General features: G+C 29.6%; 4 protein-coding genes across 6 annotated transcripts; 3 read left to right on the forward strand and 1 right to left on the reverse strand.

Annotated features, from left to right (window-relative positions):
• Position 1: 1 nt before the first annotated feature.
• On the forward strand, positions 2-4750 carry LOC138940440 (protein broad-minded). Of its 2 annotated transcripts, XM_070309332.1 has the most exons (8): positions 5-1774; positions 1845-2182; positions 2254-2450; positions 2513-2917; positions 3004-3323; positions 3888-4065; positions 4143-4358; positions 4449-4749. In XM_070309332.1, exons 1-8 carry the CDS (start codon positions 105-107, stop codon positions 4566-4568), a joined length of 3444 nt encoding a protein of 1147 aa, XP_070165433.1. In that variant the 5' UTR covers positions 5-104; the 3' UTR covers positions 4569-4749. The 2 variants fall into 2 exon arrangements, with proteins under 2 accessions (XP_070165432.1, XP_070165433.1); XM_070309331.1 differs by having other exon boundaries at positions 2-1774; positions 4143-4750.
• On the reverse strand, positions 4734-9018 carry Aif (Apoptosis inducing factor). 2 transcript variants are annotated; one of them, XM_070309340.1, is made up of 12 exons: positions 8555-9018; positions 7744-8039; positions 7586-7634; positions 7334-7488; positions 7135-7265; positions 6856-7031; positions 6574-6765; positions 6298-6488; positions 5953-6205; positions 5720-5868; positions 5329-5568; positions 4734-5145 (listed from the first exon to the last, which is right to left on the reverse strand). In XM_070309340.1, exons 1-12 carry the CDS (start codon positions 8637-8639, stop codon positions 5074-5076), a joined length of 1989 nt encoding a protein of 662 aa, XP_070165441.1. In that variant the 5' UTR covers positions 8640-9018; the 3' UTR covers positions 4734-5073. The 2 variants fall into 2 exon arrangements, with proteins under 2 accessions (XP_070165441.1, XP_070165438.1); XM_070309337.1 differs by having other exon boundaries at positions 7574-7634.
• Positions 9019-13576: 4558 nt separating this feature from the next.
• On the forward strand, positions 13577-14745 carry LOC138940575 (defensin-like). Its single transcript, XM_070309583.1, has 3 exons — positions 13577-13686; positions 14055-14274; positions 14561-14745. Exons 1-3 carry the CDS (start codon positions 13623-13625, stop codon positions 14577-14579), a joined length of 303 nt encoding a protein of 100 aa, XP_070165684.1. The 5' UTR covers positions 13577-13622; the 3' UTR covers positions 14580-14745.
• A 955-nt stretch (positions 14746-15700) lies between these two features.
• On the forward strand, positions 15701-16788 carry LOC138940797 (defensin). Its single transcript, XM_070310011.1, has 3 exons — positions 15701-15836; positions 16234-16453; positions 16737-16788. The coding sequence occupies exons 1-3, from the start codon at positions 15716-15718 to the stop codon at positions 16753-16755; spliced, it is 360 nt and encodes a 119-aa protein (XP_070166112.1). The 5' UTR covers positions 15701-15715; the 3' UTR covers positions 16756-16788.
• The last annotated feature ends 1214 nt before the right edge of the window (positions 16789-18002 follow it).

The following is an 18002-nucleotide window of genomic DNA, read 5'->3' on the forward strand; positions in this document are numbered from 1 at the left end:
TACTATGGCAACAAATGTCAAAACTATGGAAACTTAGACACGTGCACATTTCCTTGCACTTGCTTAACTTTACTTGAGTAATATTAGTGTTTAGATAAATAAATATGGAAAAGAATGTACCACCGGATCTTCAAAAATGGTTAAGGAAATGCTTGAAAAAGGAGTTTGGAAAAACCATACAAAGCGCTATAGATAAGGAGCAAGAGCCGAACGATATCGCTTACAAGCTCACGCATTCGAAAGACATGGCCACTTTATTGAGTTCTATGAAGAAGGCAATTGCCGAGCAATATATAGTAATAAAACCTTCATCCGCGGCATCGCAATCATCATTTTCCTTTACCAGCGATCTCACAGCGGACGATTGGGCCTCCCCGCAAGGAGATGGTGAAGAATATAGCTGTATTATCGATAGGATCAGTCGCGATAAACCAGTTCACGTGAGACTCGCCGGTTATGAAATTTTATTAAAGATTGAATTGTCCAATATAAATAACAGTTCGCAATGGGATGTTCTCCGAAAAACATTACTGGACGGTCTCACGGATGATAACAGAGCCATATTCGAAGCTAGCATGCAGATACATGCGAAGTTACTCGATTTCCCACAATTGCATAGCATATATGGCAATTTATTAGGCGCGTTCAATGCGCAATATCATTCGCAGAAGATGCGCGAAACTCTGCCTACTCTAATCTCTGGAATTAGTTTCAAATTCTTCCTACACGAGAAACTGTTCTATATAATGTATCTGATAATTCAATGCCAAAAACAGATGTTGAAGAATACTAGGCACAGCGACAAGACTGTAGAAGAAATCATCGAACAATTTATAGTATTTCTCAGTACGCATAGTTTTGGCAATAAATTGCAACCTAAAACCTTAAATATGTTGAACATTATCTCGGTATTGGAGCCTCAGGCCAAATGGAGCAAGAGATGGCTACATAGCTTTTCTACCAGAAAAATTTTTGTCGCCGCTTTGGCCAAGTCTCCGACGTTTCTGCAGAACGTTGTCGAATGCGTCACGAACGGTCTGAAAGAAATACCTTGTTTCCTGTCATCATCTATCGGGGATGAGGGCAACGAGCTGTGTATTTCCGGGAATATGATAGAAACTACAACCTATCTACATTGTTTGGTTTTCATTTCGCAGCTTTGTAGCTACAAGGCGAGCAGAACATTGTTTACGGAAAATTCGTTGAAAACGCCATTGGACATCGCTGATTTCCTAATAGAATTATTGAATTCCCTAAATAAGTTAGCAACAGAAGCATCGAGCGGAGTATACAATACTTCCTGTAGTGCTATGCAAAACGTACTCAATGTATCAGAAGTATTATACAATGCTGAATTTTATCATGTCGCGTTATGCCATTTGATGTCTCTTCCTGAAAACGACATAAAAATTTGGCCACACATATTGAACATTATTTCTTACATGGTAGATACGATCGACGGACCGGTATTTTTGACTACGTATTGTAAGGAGCATTCTGCAATAAATTCTGAAAACGCATCATTAAAATGCCCAGTTGCGGTCGTAATACAGTATGCGTCGAATTTATTAAAACAACCATTTTCCATAATGGATACAGAATGTGTTCTTAACTCATTTAGTTTGTTAGAGAAATTATTCGGCGTTATTTATGACGTTTACGAAGCCGCGCAGGAACAAATAGAAATGCAATTTTATCCAGCTGTTGCTAATTTTTATAAAAAATTAAATAAATGCGGCGTTGAAAACGAGAATAAAATTCAGCAACTTGATAGGTAATAAAAAAATATATATCTGTATTTCTAAATTTATAAATTGATTTCAATTTCTAAAATTGTATTACAGCGCTGTCAAAAAGGTTTTACTAAAAATGGTATCGATACCGCTCGGCTTGCAAGCTCTTGTCAATGAGAAATTGGTGTTCGAGGAATTGATTCGCGGATTAATCGTTCCTCTAAGAGCGACCTGGAGCTCCACCGACATAGTCAGCTTCATCTCGTCTGCTGGTTATTTCGATTTGGGCTATAACGTGCTCGCGGATCTCGGACCCCATGTCCTGTCGACTTTACTATCACAAATTTGCGCGAATGCGGAAGATCCCAAATGTTTTTACGATCCGTGGAGCAAAGAAAACGTCAATGAATTTCTACATATACTTACGTTATTTTCGCTCAATTTTAATTGTAAATATTTCAAAAGCAGCTGTTGCAATATTTCCCATATATTTTTTTAAAATATGTGATTAATGGAACAGGTTTCGCTGCGTTTATGACGAATGACAGCGAATTGGATAACAACGAAGAAAAGGACTATCCTTCGAATTTATCTGAACTATTGCAGGCTGCGTTAAACGAGGATTCTCGTTACCATCATTTGAGTCTTCTATCATTGAATGTAGTAATTTGGAACATAGACATTTGTGTTTATTTAATAAACTCGTTAAACATTCAGGTAATATATTTGACATGCGATAAAATATAATTATAATTGTACATAATAATAATTATTTCTAGGTAGCATTGTTAAATATTCAGAAGGAGAGCACGACAATAATTGAAGTTCGCAACGAACAAGACGATGAAACCGATTATGAGCAGATTACAGTAGAAAACGATGAACCAGAGCTAACAAAAGAATACATAATTGACAATTCCAGTTTTTTACGACATAATATTTTATTGAAATCGTATTATACGATATATAATAGAAAGCAACACAACACAGTACCATTGGAAGAATATGAACTTTTTTCGGAATTTCCACCTCCCAGGATATACGCAGATATGATAGAGTTTCCAGTTATGGAATGTGATTCAGAACTAAATGACATGCTGCAGGATGAAAGGCCTGGATTGTTAGATATTGGTTGGGTATCGCAAGTTAGGGTGGCTCATAAAGCTTCGCGATGTCCGATGAAGGTGATTCTATGCAAATAAAATTTAAAATATGTAATTTAATTGATATGACCGGATTTATAATAGATAAAAAATGATTTTTATCTTAGAATTCAACAATGACGAATTTATTGAACCAAATGCACAAAGCTATCCCAACTGCGGATTGGGTAGAACAATTTGAATGGCAGGGGAATATAACATATGATGCAGACTATTGGCTCCCAGAAGATACACATGCAATTAATATTGTTTTGAATTACGCGGAACAACGGCAGATTTTAAAGAACACTGATGATAATCAAAAAAATTTGAAACAATTCATTCATTCTGCCTACATATTTATACAATACAATAAACCGAACAGGTTTGAAGGTTTCGATTGGTTCTTGGCAACAGTATTCATTATTTGTGATGGAGATTTAGACAAGTATGTAATACATCATTTGATTTTAACTTCAAAGAATCTATTTTTTATTAAAGAAAGAGAATTATTAATAATAAAAATTAAAGCCTCAGCTGACCGCGAATCAATCTTTTGACAGTGTTTTATTTTCCGGTATAGTCTAGTAGCATCTTTATATTCAATCGGATAAATCTCTTCGTAACGTCTTAATTACAAAGAACTAAAATCGATCAAACAAGACTTTACTTTCTAAACTACTGTCAATAATGATTAACTCAAGCTAGTCATGTATCATCATTGGCAGGTCTCAGATTGAAAACTTGATTTTCACTGAGTCAATGATCCCTTTTTATCATTAACCCATCTCGAGATAGTTCTTTTTCATCATCGACCTATTATCATATAATGCGATATTTAATGTTTCTATGAGTAAAGGAAAAATATCAAGACGTCTGTGGCTGTATATGTATTTGGGACTTTAATCCAGGCTTGCTTGTATATCAGGCAACCACTATGCCATTTCGTTTTATTGTCCAATATCCTTTGCCTATATTTCTTGACTAGTACATTAGCAATAATTAATTACAGATGCAAAACATTTATCATGCAATTAATTCAATTTCCATCGACACTGCTCCTTTGGCCAAAATTGGGCAAAGTTATCGACGAAAGAAATAACGAAAATACTTGTTCGCAATTCACTTTTATGCAAGTTTTAGAAGCCATGGTTAATATCGAGCTTCCAAATATTAAATATGGTTTAAAGGTGATTGAATTTTTATCATATTTAAAGAATTTAATCATCTAAAAGATCATGTAATATTCTGATTTTTAAACGATAAGGATGTTTGTGGTGTGAACTGGTGGATGATATCCAATAGAATGATATTGCAATGCTTCTGGGGAATTCTTCCATGGAGCGAAATAGTTCACTTTTTTGCAATTTGTATTTTGTATCCTCCCGATTATATGGTGTATTATTGCATGTCACTTTTGCAATATTGCCGAGATATTTTGCTGGAGGATTTTACAAGTAGAAAGATGTGGCCAGAAAATATGGTACGTACACGCGAAACGTATCAAGTTATAAAATTATTTATGTCATATAATATGTCATTAAATAACTTGACCAAATGCATTCACACACAGATATTGGACGAGTATCGTTGTCATAATTACATCTCATACATGGATAATTTGGGGCAACGATATAGAAATCGAGTTTTACCGGCAATGACTAAAAATCTAAATTCAGAAGATGAAATATAAATGTATTATTTAATGTATCTTATTGTCTTGATATCTTAAAAAAATAAGAAAGAGAAAAATATGCACATGTACATTAACAATATATATAAAACAGCAAACTTTATCCTGCAAATGAAAATATTTTATATAGATTCTTTATGTTGAGGAAATTATATATCAATAAAATGATGTATCTATGTAACAAATAACAATTAATGTTGTATATAATTAATAAAATTATCTTTTTTATTTTTCCATGTGTATAAATACTTTTAGTTAGCATTAGTTAATGAAACATATACTTTGTACATGTACGGGAACATTTTGTGTATATATTTACTATATTTAGAAATCTTTACGTATACAATATAAAGTAGCACTGGCACTCATAATTCGCATACCTGCAAAATTCAGCAAACTGTTGATTGTGAGTTTTGCGATGATATTTTATACTGGAATTCAGATATTTTTTTACATGCAATAAAATCTCTTACTATATTGTCATTTATTCTTGTTAATTAAACAATCAATCTTCGTGAATCGTAAATAATTTTGCTACTTCATTTAAATCTTCATACTTTGTGTCTCCTGCAAGAACCTAAAATATAAAAATTATTTCAAGTTACTCAAATTACATTATAATTTTGATTAATTTCAATGTAGTAAAATGCGTATATTCAGATAAAACAAATATTTAAAATAAATCATAACAAATATTTAAAATAAATTATAATAAAACAATACACAAAAACAAATTAATAATAACAAATCTCAGACTTACTCGTCTGGCAATCGACATTCGGTTAAAGATATTCCATAGCACTATTCCTACTACAACATCATTTCGTAGATAGAAAACAACACCTTTCTCGAAATTTTCGTGTTTTGTAGGTTTTTGGACTGAGTTTACATTATCTCCAGATATATCTTTTTTATTAGTTTCTGGATTCTTCATGATTTGTGTCACTGATGACTTTAATTGTACATTAGATTGTGATTCCTTAGAATTTGTCTTTTCTTCCTTGTTTCGAAAAGAAGAACAAAATATAAAAGTAAATACACACGCACGCACGCACTCACGCACGCACACACACGCATACACAAAGTAAAAATGATTTGTTATGCTTTACAAAATATATATTACACTTTATTACATATTTAAAACTACGTACTTCATTAGAATTGTTAATCGCGTTTGCTTCCGCTGCTTTCGCAAAGACTCCTACAGTTGGTAAAGATGAGTCTACAATACCTATTGCTTCATATCCTACATCAGGCCCCAAGTCTGACCAAAACATTGATTGATGCAAATAAGGTTTACCTATAAAGAGTTACCCATTTAAATTATCATACTTAGTTTTTGCATTTTAATATTTTAGAACTATTTTCGGATTTGTAGAATTACCTGCACCAGTCATATTTTCGCCAGCTAATCTTCCAGAAGTGACCGCATGATCATGATGCTCAACTCTTCTTCTACCAAGTTTGATATCATAGAAACATGCTGCGTCACCAGCAACCCAAAGATTGCTTCTCGCTTCTAATTCAGCATTAACAAGGAATCCTCCTATCTTAGGCTCTGTTTCTAAATGCGAGGTTGTTGCCAAATCCGTATTTGGTTCAACACCTATTGCTACTATCACTTGATCAGCATCAATCTTTTTATATAAAAAAATTAATTAATTTGGTAAATAAGAGTACTTGATTAATCATGCTAAAAATATGTAAAATTTTTAAATTATTGACATACAGTCTGACCACCAGTGAGAACGAGGGACAATCGACCGTTTATATATCTATAATCTTCAACTTTTGTGCTAGGTATAGAATGAACATCTTCTGCTTCGGCCTTTTTAGTGGTCCATTCACTCAAATATTCTGGTAATATTTGTGCCATTATGAACTTCTCTTTATAAATTTGGAAAACATTTTTAGATTTATCTATAATAAAAAATATAATATTTTGTTATTCATAAAATATTTTTTATAATATATGGATTATTCTGTTAATAAGTGGGAAACGTACAACTTCTAGCGAGCGCGCAGGCGAGTTCCGAACCGAGAAATCCGCCACCAATGATCACAATATTTTTGCAGTTAGGATTAGAAACGCTTTCTTCCAAATCGAGAAAATCGTTCTTTGTTCTAAACGTTGTAATCTTGTCTTTTATTTCGTCTTCAATAGATTCGAATATTGGCAGATTCTTCGGCGATGCACCTGTAAATATAGTTGTATACGAAAAATTCAATTTAAATAAATAAATAAATAAAAAAAAAATATCTTTTTTTAATTGACATTAAAACCTACCGGTTGCAATGAGACACTTGTTGTATTTTATTTCGTGACCATCTTCGAGAATTACAGTTTTATTTATAGCATCAATTTTCCTCACTTTCCAACCCGTAGCTACAGCAACTCCACCCTTATCAGATTCCACGAGATGAGCAACATTTGAATAGAACTCCCGTGGTTCGTAAAATATACTATAAAATAAATGTAAAAATTCTGTATGAATATGATAAGAAATATAATCATTGTATTAATAATATTGCTGAAAAAATGTGTGGATAAATCTAAAAAGTTTACCTTCTTTGAGTTCCATTCCATTGATTAAAACGTAATTGGGCAGTTGTTTCTTTATCTGTGTTGAACCAAAGTTCTTTGGATAATGGTGGCCTCATGTATGGAAATTCATCTTCTTCTGCTATAACTAGAACCTGAACAAAAATTCTTATTTGTTTCAATCAAAAGAAAAAGATATTCAAATCTATATCATCTAATATACCTTAGCTTTGGGATCTCTAGATTTAATTGATCTAAATGCTGAAAATGCAGCTGTTCCTCCACCTATCAATAGATAAGATACTTCCTGAGATATCAATTTGGATTCTGCTGGAACTTTTATTTTTTCTCTAAATCTCCTTCTTCCTTCTTTCTTTTCTGTGTGAAAGCATAAACAACATATACATAGATGACACATTTCTGACATTTGTATTATATCAAAATAATTCATAGTTTAACTTACGTTTATTTTTACCTTTTTGTTGACTTACTTCTTCACTTTTCCACCAAGGTGATGAAAATATCTATTAAAAATAAATAAAAAAAATATTAAAAATATATTTTAAAAAGTTATATAGTAAAAAAGGATTACATTTAAGCAATATTAGTTTAAAATTTTTTATGATATGCTACCTTATATGCTCCAACTCCTGTTACAAGCAAGGCAGCAAGTATATGCCAGTAGCGAATTGGATATATTTCATTTTTGCCTGAACCTTTCTTGCTTGACTGTTTTTGCTCTCCATTCAATTTGCATTCTTCTATTCTTGGACAAGGTCCTGCTTCACAGGCAGGAACATCTTTCTGTGGCTTGGAATATCTAGATTCAGGCATACATTCTTCTGGTTTGATAGTGGTGCCTCGTGGCTTTTGAGATTTTTTATTGCTTGCATCGCTACTATAGCGTAAATTACTAATATTTACAACACCTGTAAATAATTTTAGTAAGCTATTGAGGAAATACTAATAAAGGAAATATAATCAAGAAGAAACAATATTTATTATATATAAAAAAAATATTCTTTATAAAAAATAAATTAAAGATATTAATACATATAATCCAAAAAAATCTAGTATAATGCTAATCATTAATTATTTTGAAAAAGCTTGTAAAGTATATTTAAAAAAATGCGAGACAGATTCATCTAAGATAGCACGCATTTCCAGGTTATGTCTCGCCGTTTGAGATTAGACACGCTATATAAATTGTAAACATAGATCTGGATATATAATTATCGCAAGAACGCATGTGAATTTACAAGTACAATATAGACAATATATAGAAAAATAGACATAATCCTCTCGTCAAGAGAAGGAAATTGCAAAGTAGGCGGGAAACGAGATCACACTTTCAAAGCCGATGCCAGGAAAAACGCAGATCGAGGAAGCGAAAGAGCAGGCAGGGATGAATAAGCGCATCTATATCATCCGCGTCGATACGTACCGACGTATTTTACAGATTGATAGAGCCGATTTGCATGCGTGAGTCTGGTGGGCAATCGGCCAATGGCCCTACCGCATGCGAACATTTTCGCCGGGCCGGTCGTCCGTTGGCTTTATGCAATATAGTGACGTTCCTCTCAGCTGCTGCCGTGAGCGGCGATCAGTCGCTGGCTATTGTTGCTTCTACTTTCGACCGGAAGGACGCTCGCCGGAAGAATGCTCACCACGCGACACGCCATTACCTGAGGTTCTCTCTTCCTTGCCCTGCACTGCCTGGTCGCACCGAGCCGTCTAAGGACTAAGGACGACTCTTTACGCAGCAGCGGTAGGCGAGACACACGTGAATTTAATAAAGAGCCATTTTACACCGCGAGGTACATATGTATGTACGCACGTGTGTCACATACGCACGTATATATGTAGCGCGCCGGAATTAATTGGGATGAATGATCGAGGCAGTTTGAATGGCTGATCGCAACTGACTTCAGATTTCAGATAGGGATATCGATCAGACCCTCTCCTATAGAGTTAAATAAAATAATAATGCGGAGAATATACAATAAAATATAATAATCTCAAATTTGAAAAGAATATAATGATTATTAATAATTATTTTTCCCTTATATAATTATTTATATATATTTTACACATAGAGTTCTTATATATATATATATATATATATATATATATATATATATATATATATATATGCTCGATTATATATCCCATACAGCACAGAACATTGCAATTACATTGCAGCAATGTTACAATCTTGCAAGTTGCAATGAAATATTGTTGAGACATTATTGGAATATGGAATTGTAATATTTTATGAGAATGTTGCAGCAACATTTCAAAAACATTACAAAAGACAGTTTTTGATAATCGCTACTTCGTTCGTTTACCACTATGCGGCGCGCTATGCGTTGCGTTATCTATCCCGTATTTAAGTTTTAATCACGATGGTTATAATAAAGCTTGCAAAAAAGCGATTAGTAATATTAAAGATATAATAACTATTTTTATCAGATTAATTTGTCTGATACAATCCCAACACAGGGAATTCAGATATTGAACTGATTGTTAAGTAATCGGATACATAAATGTCCGAAAAAGTTAAAATTATTCGTTAATTGTCTACTAAAGATGTGAAAAATACAGTCTAATACCTACATAAGTACAGTAAAATTTTTTAACTTTTATGAATTAAATTATTTAATCATTATCAATTTCTTAAATTATTTATAAAATAGCGATGTTAATTAAATAACAGGAAATTGTTTAATAGTTTCCATTCCTATATAAAACCAAAAATTTGATAATAATTTTTTAATATACAAAATGCTTCAAATTTAATTTAGATAAACTTGGAGAATATATAAAGACATCCAAGAGAGACGAGAAAAAACTCGTTGTAATTGCGTAAATTCACAATCTTTTTTCTTACTTCTCTTGGATGTCTTTACATGTATATTCTCAAAGCTTATCTATCAAATTTGAAGCGTTTGCATATGTGTAGCAACGCATTTCAATATTACAAATACACTACATCGTAACGTTACTATAATCTTACATTGTAATATTTCTAAGGGCGGACATTTCAACGTTGCCGCAGACTTGCAGTAACATTGCAGAAACATTTCGTAACTTCCACGCAATATTACAATAACGTTGTATTATTGTATTAATGAAGTAGAGATGAATGATTCTCTTATTCTCATTGAAATTAAGATTTAATCTCTAAAATCAGAGATTGGTTCTAAAATATTTTTAATTCTTTTGTGTGCATAGCTTATTTTATTATTACCAGCGTTATGTCATCACTTATTACTTATTTAATGACGTAACTTATCATGTGAGAAAAGAAGATAGTTAACGCGCGCTATGTGCTGCAGATGGTGCATGTTGTATTATTTTTTATCTGGACTTTCTATTATACGACTGTTCTTATTCATTTACTATACACAATATGCAATATATACGAGTATATATATATATTTACTTTTTTCAAAATAAGAATTTTCCCCCTATAATTTTACTCTTTTAAATTTGACAACGCATATGAAAATTATTTATAAACGTAAAGATAAAAACCTAGCTTACACATAACACAGAAAAATCGAATATTAACAATTTTATTCTAATGCCTTTTGTTTGCTTTAATAAAAATTCTATATGTTATTGAATTAACAATTGGTATCTGATAATTTATATATTACTTTATATATTGGTAAATAATAATTAATATCTTAAATGCTCTCTAATATTTATGATACCTCTGCATCGCTCTCATTAGATTGTATCTATTATATAATTAAACGCGTCACATCAAAGATTTAGTTATCGATTAGTAGTATTAATAGCAGTATTAATAATAACATAGAGAAATAGAGATATAAGAACGCGCGGATGAACGTACACTATTATCGATTATATAGTTATTATATAAATAACATACATGAAACAGTTTCGCGATCATATGATGATCTAATATTATTGATCTATGGTTTCTTCGCCATATTATAATGATAAACTTTTATACTAAAATATATATGATTTTTAGTTATACAGTAACCCCAAAATAAAAATTAATAATTACTTGTCATTAATATGTCATGCCTCTTTCTCTTTTTCTTATCCTTTCCCCCACTTTAACATTTGGAATCTTTTGAAATTTTTTCTACTTTTTATTTTGCGAGAAGAAACCAGAGTTGGGAACGTTACTTTATAAAAGTAACACGTTACTATTACCGTTACTTTCTCTGAAAAGTAACTCGTTACCGTTACTCATTACCGATTTTAAAAAGTAACTCATTACCGTTACCGTTACTCAAAAATTAATGAATCGTTACTATTTCCGTTACTTTATTTATTAATTCGAAACTATATAATATATTGATATTAAATTAATATATTATAATTAATACTAATATAATACATGAATTCTTAATATTAATATAGAAATACCAAGTTTATACATTTTTATATTTCTTTTTATTAATTTATAATATATATAAACCATAAACTATATAATAATATAAATTGTTAATTAATAATATAAATTCTTAATCTCTTAAAGTAAATCACAATCTTTCCTTTATCAAATAAATTTTACCAAAATATTTTATTCATTTTTAAGAGAAGTTGATGCTCCACGGTATCATCATTTAGATTTTTAGATGACATCATTGTTTTAATATAAGGAGATGATTGACTGGCCTAGGCATTCTTATCACGCGTAACACGTTGACGCGTTCTATGTTTCAGAGCCATTAGTCAAAAACAAAATAACGATTTAAAGTAAAGTACGATTGTAATTTTTTTATGATATGATCATATATAAAAATACAATTACATTAGTACAGAAAGAATCGTGAGAAACGTTTATTAGCGATCATCACAAATATAAATTGTACACTCTATAATATATGATTAAAAGAGATATAATCAGCAGAAATAATCGGTATATCTTGTCATTCCATGTTCATGGCTGTAATCAAATATGTTCTTATTAATAATGTAAATATACATTCGCTTTTATCTTTGTAAAAATTCAGTAAAACGTTCGCTTATTTTTGAAACCATTGTATTTATCATGATTTAGCAAACCTTTTCCGTTGAACATGATAAGATTACAATTATCTTAGATACATAGTAGATAAATTATAATGAAATATTATTTTGTTTACGATATCTGACAAACAATAAGCTTCAAAATAAATCTACGTATTCTCTTTTGATCATGGCTACAATCGCTATTGCACTCCCTATAGAAAGTATATAGATATTACATACCTCTAGTATATTATTATAATCCACTGCTAAGACAAACTTAATATAACTTTACAGTTAATTTCAAACATAAATACAATGCTTAACGAAAACTGTATATTTGAAAACTTATAAAACAAATGAAACGCGTGCGTTGTATATTGAAAATAATCTTAAAATATGTCTTTACATAATTTGTCTTTTTATTAAATATATTTTTTACTATATTAATTTATATTAGATATTAAATACTATATTAATTTTATTACTCTCGAAAATTTAGTAATACAAATATTATAATTGCTCTGTTATCTCTGAAGAAATTCAAATGAATCATCTCTACTGGGGAATCATCATGTTTATTAATATTGAACAATGCGGTTCCCATTATTATCTGTAATTTTTTCTAATCATTCTGATTAGTATATATAAAGCGTTTAAATTATTTAATGGTATTTTACCATTAGATTTGACAAACGCGTTCAGCGTTTCTCAAAATGAAGATCTATGTGTTTGCCCTTTTGATCGTAGCTGCGGTCGCCCTCGCACTCTCTAATGAAGGCATGATCACAGAAGAACTAAATATATTTTCATAATTTACTCTCAACGAAAATATACGACCTAAAGAGAATGTTCGCATGCGAATGATAATTTTTTATATAAATTAAATATGATACGTGCGGACATTTTCATTCTTATACATTAAAAATAATCTGGTAAATATATTTGTTGTCAAAATAAGCCATCATCATTTTTATACATATTAGCAAATATATCTTATTAAAATTATGATCTAGAAACATAGAGTTTTCTGTTTTTAATTATCAAGAATAATATTCATAAGAATTATGTGAAATTTTCAAGCATTATGTTTATATTTTTTTTTATAATATTTTAGATAAAAAATATAAAATATTTTCGTTAATATTAATATCTTTTTGTAACAATTATTGTATGAAATAATAATATTAATAAAAAAAATCATAAAGACGTTTTTGCTGAGATGCGACCGTTATAAATACAAGATATACATTATAATATGAGGATGGAAGTAAAATCGTTATATTAACATATTTGATTTTTACGATTGTAATCACAGAATGTGCTATTTTTAGTAATATAAGTATTATATTTGCCCTGTGACCTCTGCTCAGGGGAATCCCGATAAAACATCTTTACTTGGAAAATCACGTTCATTATCATGTTTATTTTGCAATATCTCTGACTATAAAACGAACGCTCACATTATTTAACGATATTCTACTACAAGACTTGACAAACGCTCAGCATTCCTCAAGATGAAAAACTACGTGTTCGCCCTTTTGTTTGTGACTGCGGTCGCCATCGCACTCCCTAACGAAGGTATATATAATCAGAAGCTGCTAAATATATTTACTATAATTTCATAATTTACTCTCAACGAAAATATGAGAATGTTCGCCTAATGAAAATCTTCGCACGCGAATGATGATTTTTTTTATATAAATTAAATATACGTGCAAGCGTTTTCATTCTTATACCATTAAAAATAATCTTTAAAATATATTTAAATGTTTATTAGTACAGTAAAAAAAAAGTATTATTATTACTACTTACATGCAAAATTTTATTCTATATTTTTGTAATAATTTTAATTTTTTAAAATAATAATAACTATCTTTATAATGTAATTTTCTTGATATTGAAATAATCTTGATATAATAACACCATTTCTCTATTATGAATTCTAGATAAGAATGCACCGGTGCGTCTGAACTTGCTGCCGCAGGAAGAAGACGAATCTTTAAAATTGCAAGTGACACCCATTAAAGAACACCATCGCACACGTAGATTTACTTGTGATCTTTTATCTGGTATAGGTGTTGACCATAGCGCTTGCGCTGCTCATTGCATTCTCAGAGGAAAAACGGGAGGAAGATGCAATAGTGACCGTGTTTGCGTGTGTCGCGCGTAAGTCAAGATTTGCGCGAATAATTACAACCTTATTATATTTGTGATTATACTTTAATGATAAAATAATGATAATTTGATTAATATTAACACATTTTACGCGGGCTCAAACTAACTAAAAACGGCAATTATTTTTTCCATAATATAATATGTATTAAATTCTTATTGAAACTGACCTATTATATGTAGATTTAATAATGATTCGATAAAAGAGAGAAATGTGTATGTGTGTATATAAAATGTCAAATTATTTTAATTCTATAATAACGTTTTCTTCTATTTTCAGAAAATCGTGGTTTGGCTAAACCTTAACAAGTCAGAATGGAATGGGATTTTAATGGATATACATATATGTGGCTTAAAATTCAAATATTGAGATTTTATTTTGAACAAATGTATGTATCAGAAAAAAAATTCTATAATAAATATACTCTAGATATTTAAAAACACTATATATATATATATATATATATATATATATATATGCTTCCTGTACTACATAATACAATAACATTATTAGAATTTATGGTTTATAACTTTGAAAATTATTTTGGTTATCCAATATACCTATAAACTTATTACATAATACATAAATAATTTTCATGTGTTTAATTTAATAATACTATATTTTGTATGTGTGTATAAATTTTATACTAAATATTAAATCAATTTTTGAAATCGATTATATATGTAATTTTTGCTTTTCATACATATTTTTCAGAAACACATGCTTATTATTCATAATCAAGTTATAACTTAAAGAATTTTTATGATCAAATGAATTTTATATCATATAGATAATGTACTTTGTTTGTTCAATAGCAAATTTATTGTAGAAACTCTATGAATTATATGGGTGATCGATTTAGAATATCTAAAAATTTTATTCGATCACTGATTATTTAATAAATTCGCAATTTGTCGCGAATAATCTTAATCGCTATTTTCTATAATATTGTATGAATATATTGCATAAATTAGGTTGGGTATAATGTATACTTTTTATTTCAAGAAGAAAGTTTCTTAAGAATTGCAGCGCAAAAAATATTCGAAGATAAATTTTAATATAATAACATAAATCGGCGATTTGTCGTTCATGGTTAATTCATATAATTTTATATTTTTAGCTGTATTATAAAACAGAATATATGAACATATATGCTTTATATCAGTGAAATTCTTAACAAGTTGTGTTTTAAAAGAAATTTCTTTAAAAGAGTTATGGAGATTTTAGAAAATCGTTATATTAACATATTTAATTTTTACGATTGTAATCACAGAACGTGCTATTTTTAGTAATATAAGTATTATATTTGCCCTATGATCTTTGCTCAGGGGAATTCCCCTGATAAACATCTCATCTGATAAAACATCTTTAGTTGGGAAATCAAGTTCATTATCATGTTTATTTTGCAATAGCTCTGATTAGTATATAAAACGAATGCTCAACTTATTTAACGATAGTACAAGACTTGACAAAAGCTCAGCATTCCTCAAGATGAAAAATTACGTGTTCGCCCTTTTGGTTGTGACTGCGGTCGCCATCGCACTCCCTAATGAAGGTATATATAATCAGAAACTGCTAAATATATTTACTGTAATTTCATAATTTACTCTCAACGAAAATATGAGAATGTTCGCCTAATGAAAATGTTCGCACGCGAATGATGATTTTTTTATATAAATTAAATATACGTGCGAGCGTTTTCATTTTTATACATTAAAAATAATCTTTAAAATATATTTATATGTATATTAGTACAGTAAAAAAAGCATTATTATTACTACTTACATGCAAAATTTTATTCTATAATAAATTATAAATTATGTAAATTATAAATTTTATTTTTGTAATAATTTTAATTTTTTAAAATAATAATAACTATCTTTATAATGTAATTTTCTTGATATTGAAATAATCTTGATATAATAACACCATTTCTCTATTATGAATTCTAGATAAGAATGCACCGGTGCGTCTGAACTTGCTGCCGCAGGAAGAAGACGAATCTTTAAAATTGCAAGTGACACCCATCAAAGAACACCATCGCACACGTAGATTTACTTGTGATCTTTTATCTGGTGTGGGTGTTGACCATAGCGCTTGCGCTGCTCATTGCATTCTCAGAGGAAAAACGGGAGGAAGATGCAATAGTGACCGTGTTTGCGTGTGTCGCGCGTAAGTCAAGATTTGCGCGAATAATTACAACCTTATTATATTTGTGATTATACTTTAATGATAAAATAACGATAATTTGATTAATATTAACACATTTTACGCGGGCTCAAACTAACTAAAAACGGCAATTGTTTTTTCCATATAATATGTATTAAATTCTTATTGAAACTGACGTATTATATGTAGATTTAATAATGATTCGATAAAAGAGAGAAATGTGTATGTGCGTATATAAAATGTCAAATTATTTTAATTCTATAATAACGTTTTCTTCTATTTTCAGAAAATCGTGGATTGGCTAAACCTTAACAAGTCAGAATGGAATGGGATTTTAATGGATATGCATTTATGTGGCTTAAAATTCAAATATTGAGATTTTATTTTGAACAAATGTATGTACCAGAAAAAAAATTCTATAATAAATATACTCTAGATATTTAAAAACACTATATATATATATATATATATATATATATATATATATATATATCTTTATTATATGCTTATATATATCCTTTCTTTATTACATAATACAATAAGATTATTATAATTTATAATTTATAAGTTTGAAAATTATTTTGATTTTATCAAAGATGATCGTAAACTATTGCATAATACATAAATAATATATTTTCATGTGCTTAATTTAATAATATTTCTTAACTATTTATATATGATTATATTAATTTATACATTAAATTATTTAATTGAGATTTTTAAAATTAGAATATAACGAATTTATACAATCTTCTACTTTTTTATCGCGTAAATATTGTATTAACAGCTGGCGATAAAAATAGATAGGATTAAGTGATGCTATTTGCCTAAATAGAGGTCAGAAAAACGTAGATTCTCAAGAAGGCAGTGCCGAAAGTATCTAAAGAGTCAATTGTTTTTTCACACATTGTTTGTTTAGTTTTTTTATTATATATATATATGGCAAATATGAAAGAGAGAATACTGTGAGTGAAAATCATTCTTAATCTTAATTTGTATTATAACACATTTGGAATCATTAATATCAAATCTCTAATGCATTAGATACGATGCTATAATCAATTTGAACATAATACTATATAATTATACATATTAATAAACATTGCAATAGTAAAAAAAAAAACAAATAATGCAATGCTTGTTAATTAGCAAAACTAGCTTAATAGATGAAGATCTATCATGTATTTTAATCTAATCGAAAGAAAATATATGTAAAAGGAATCGAAGCTTCATATTATTATACAAACTAATTTCAAGAGAGCACGTTTGCATCGTTATTTAAGCATGCATGCAACGCGGTCGATTGTGATTCGAGAGCCGATATTTTGTTTTTCGACAATATGAAAATTTATTTGCTCGCTATTCTGTTCAGTATAGCGACAGCTATGGCCATGACAGCGTTCGATACCATGGTTTGTATGTTTTAATAGATCGCATAAATATTTTCTTCATCTACGCGCAACGTGATTTATAGCTAATGGTATTTATGTATTCAAAATGTGTGCAAATAACAGCTAATATAACTAAAGAAGTCTGATATATATTATTTATA

The sequence above is a fragment of the Polyergus mexicanus genome, unplaced genomic scaffold, assembly GCF_030449975.1.
Source record: "Polyergus mexicanus isolate NDT 795.1 unplaced genomic scaffold, iyPolMexi1.0 SCAF_17, whole genome shotgun sequence".
NCBI classification, from domain to species: Eukaryota; Metazoa; Arthropoda; class Insecta; order Hymenoptera; family Formicidae; genus Polyergus; species Polyergus mexicanus.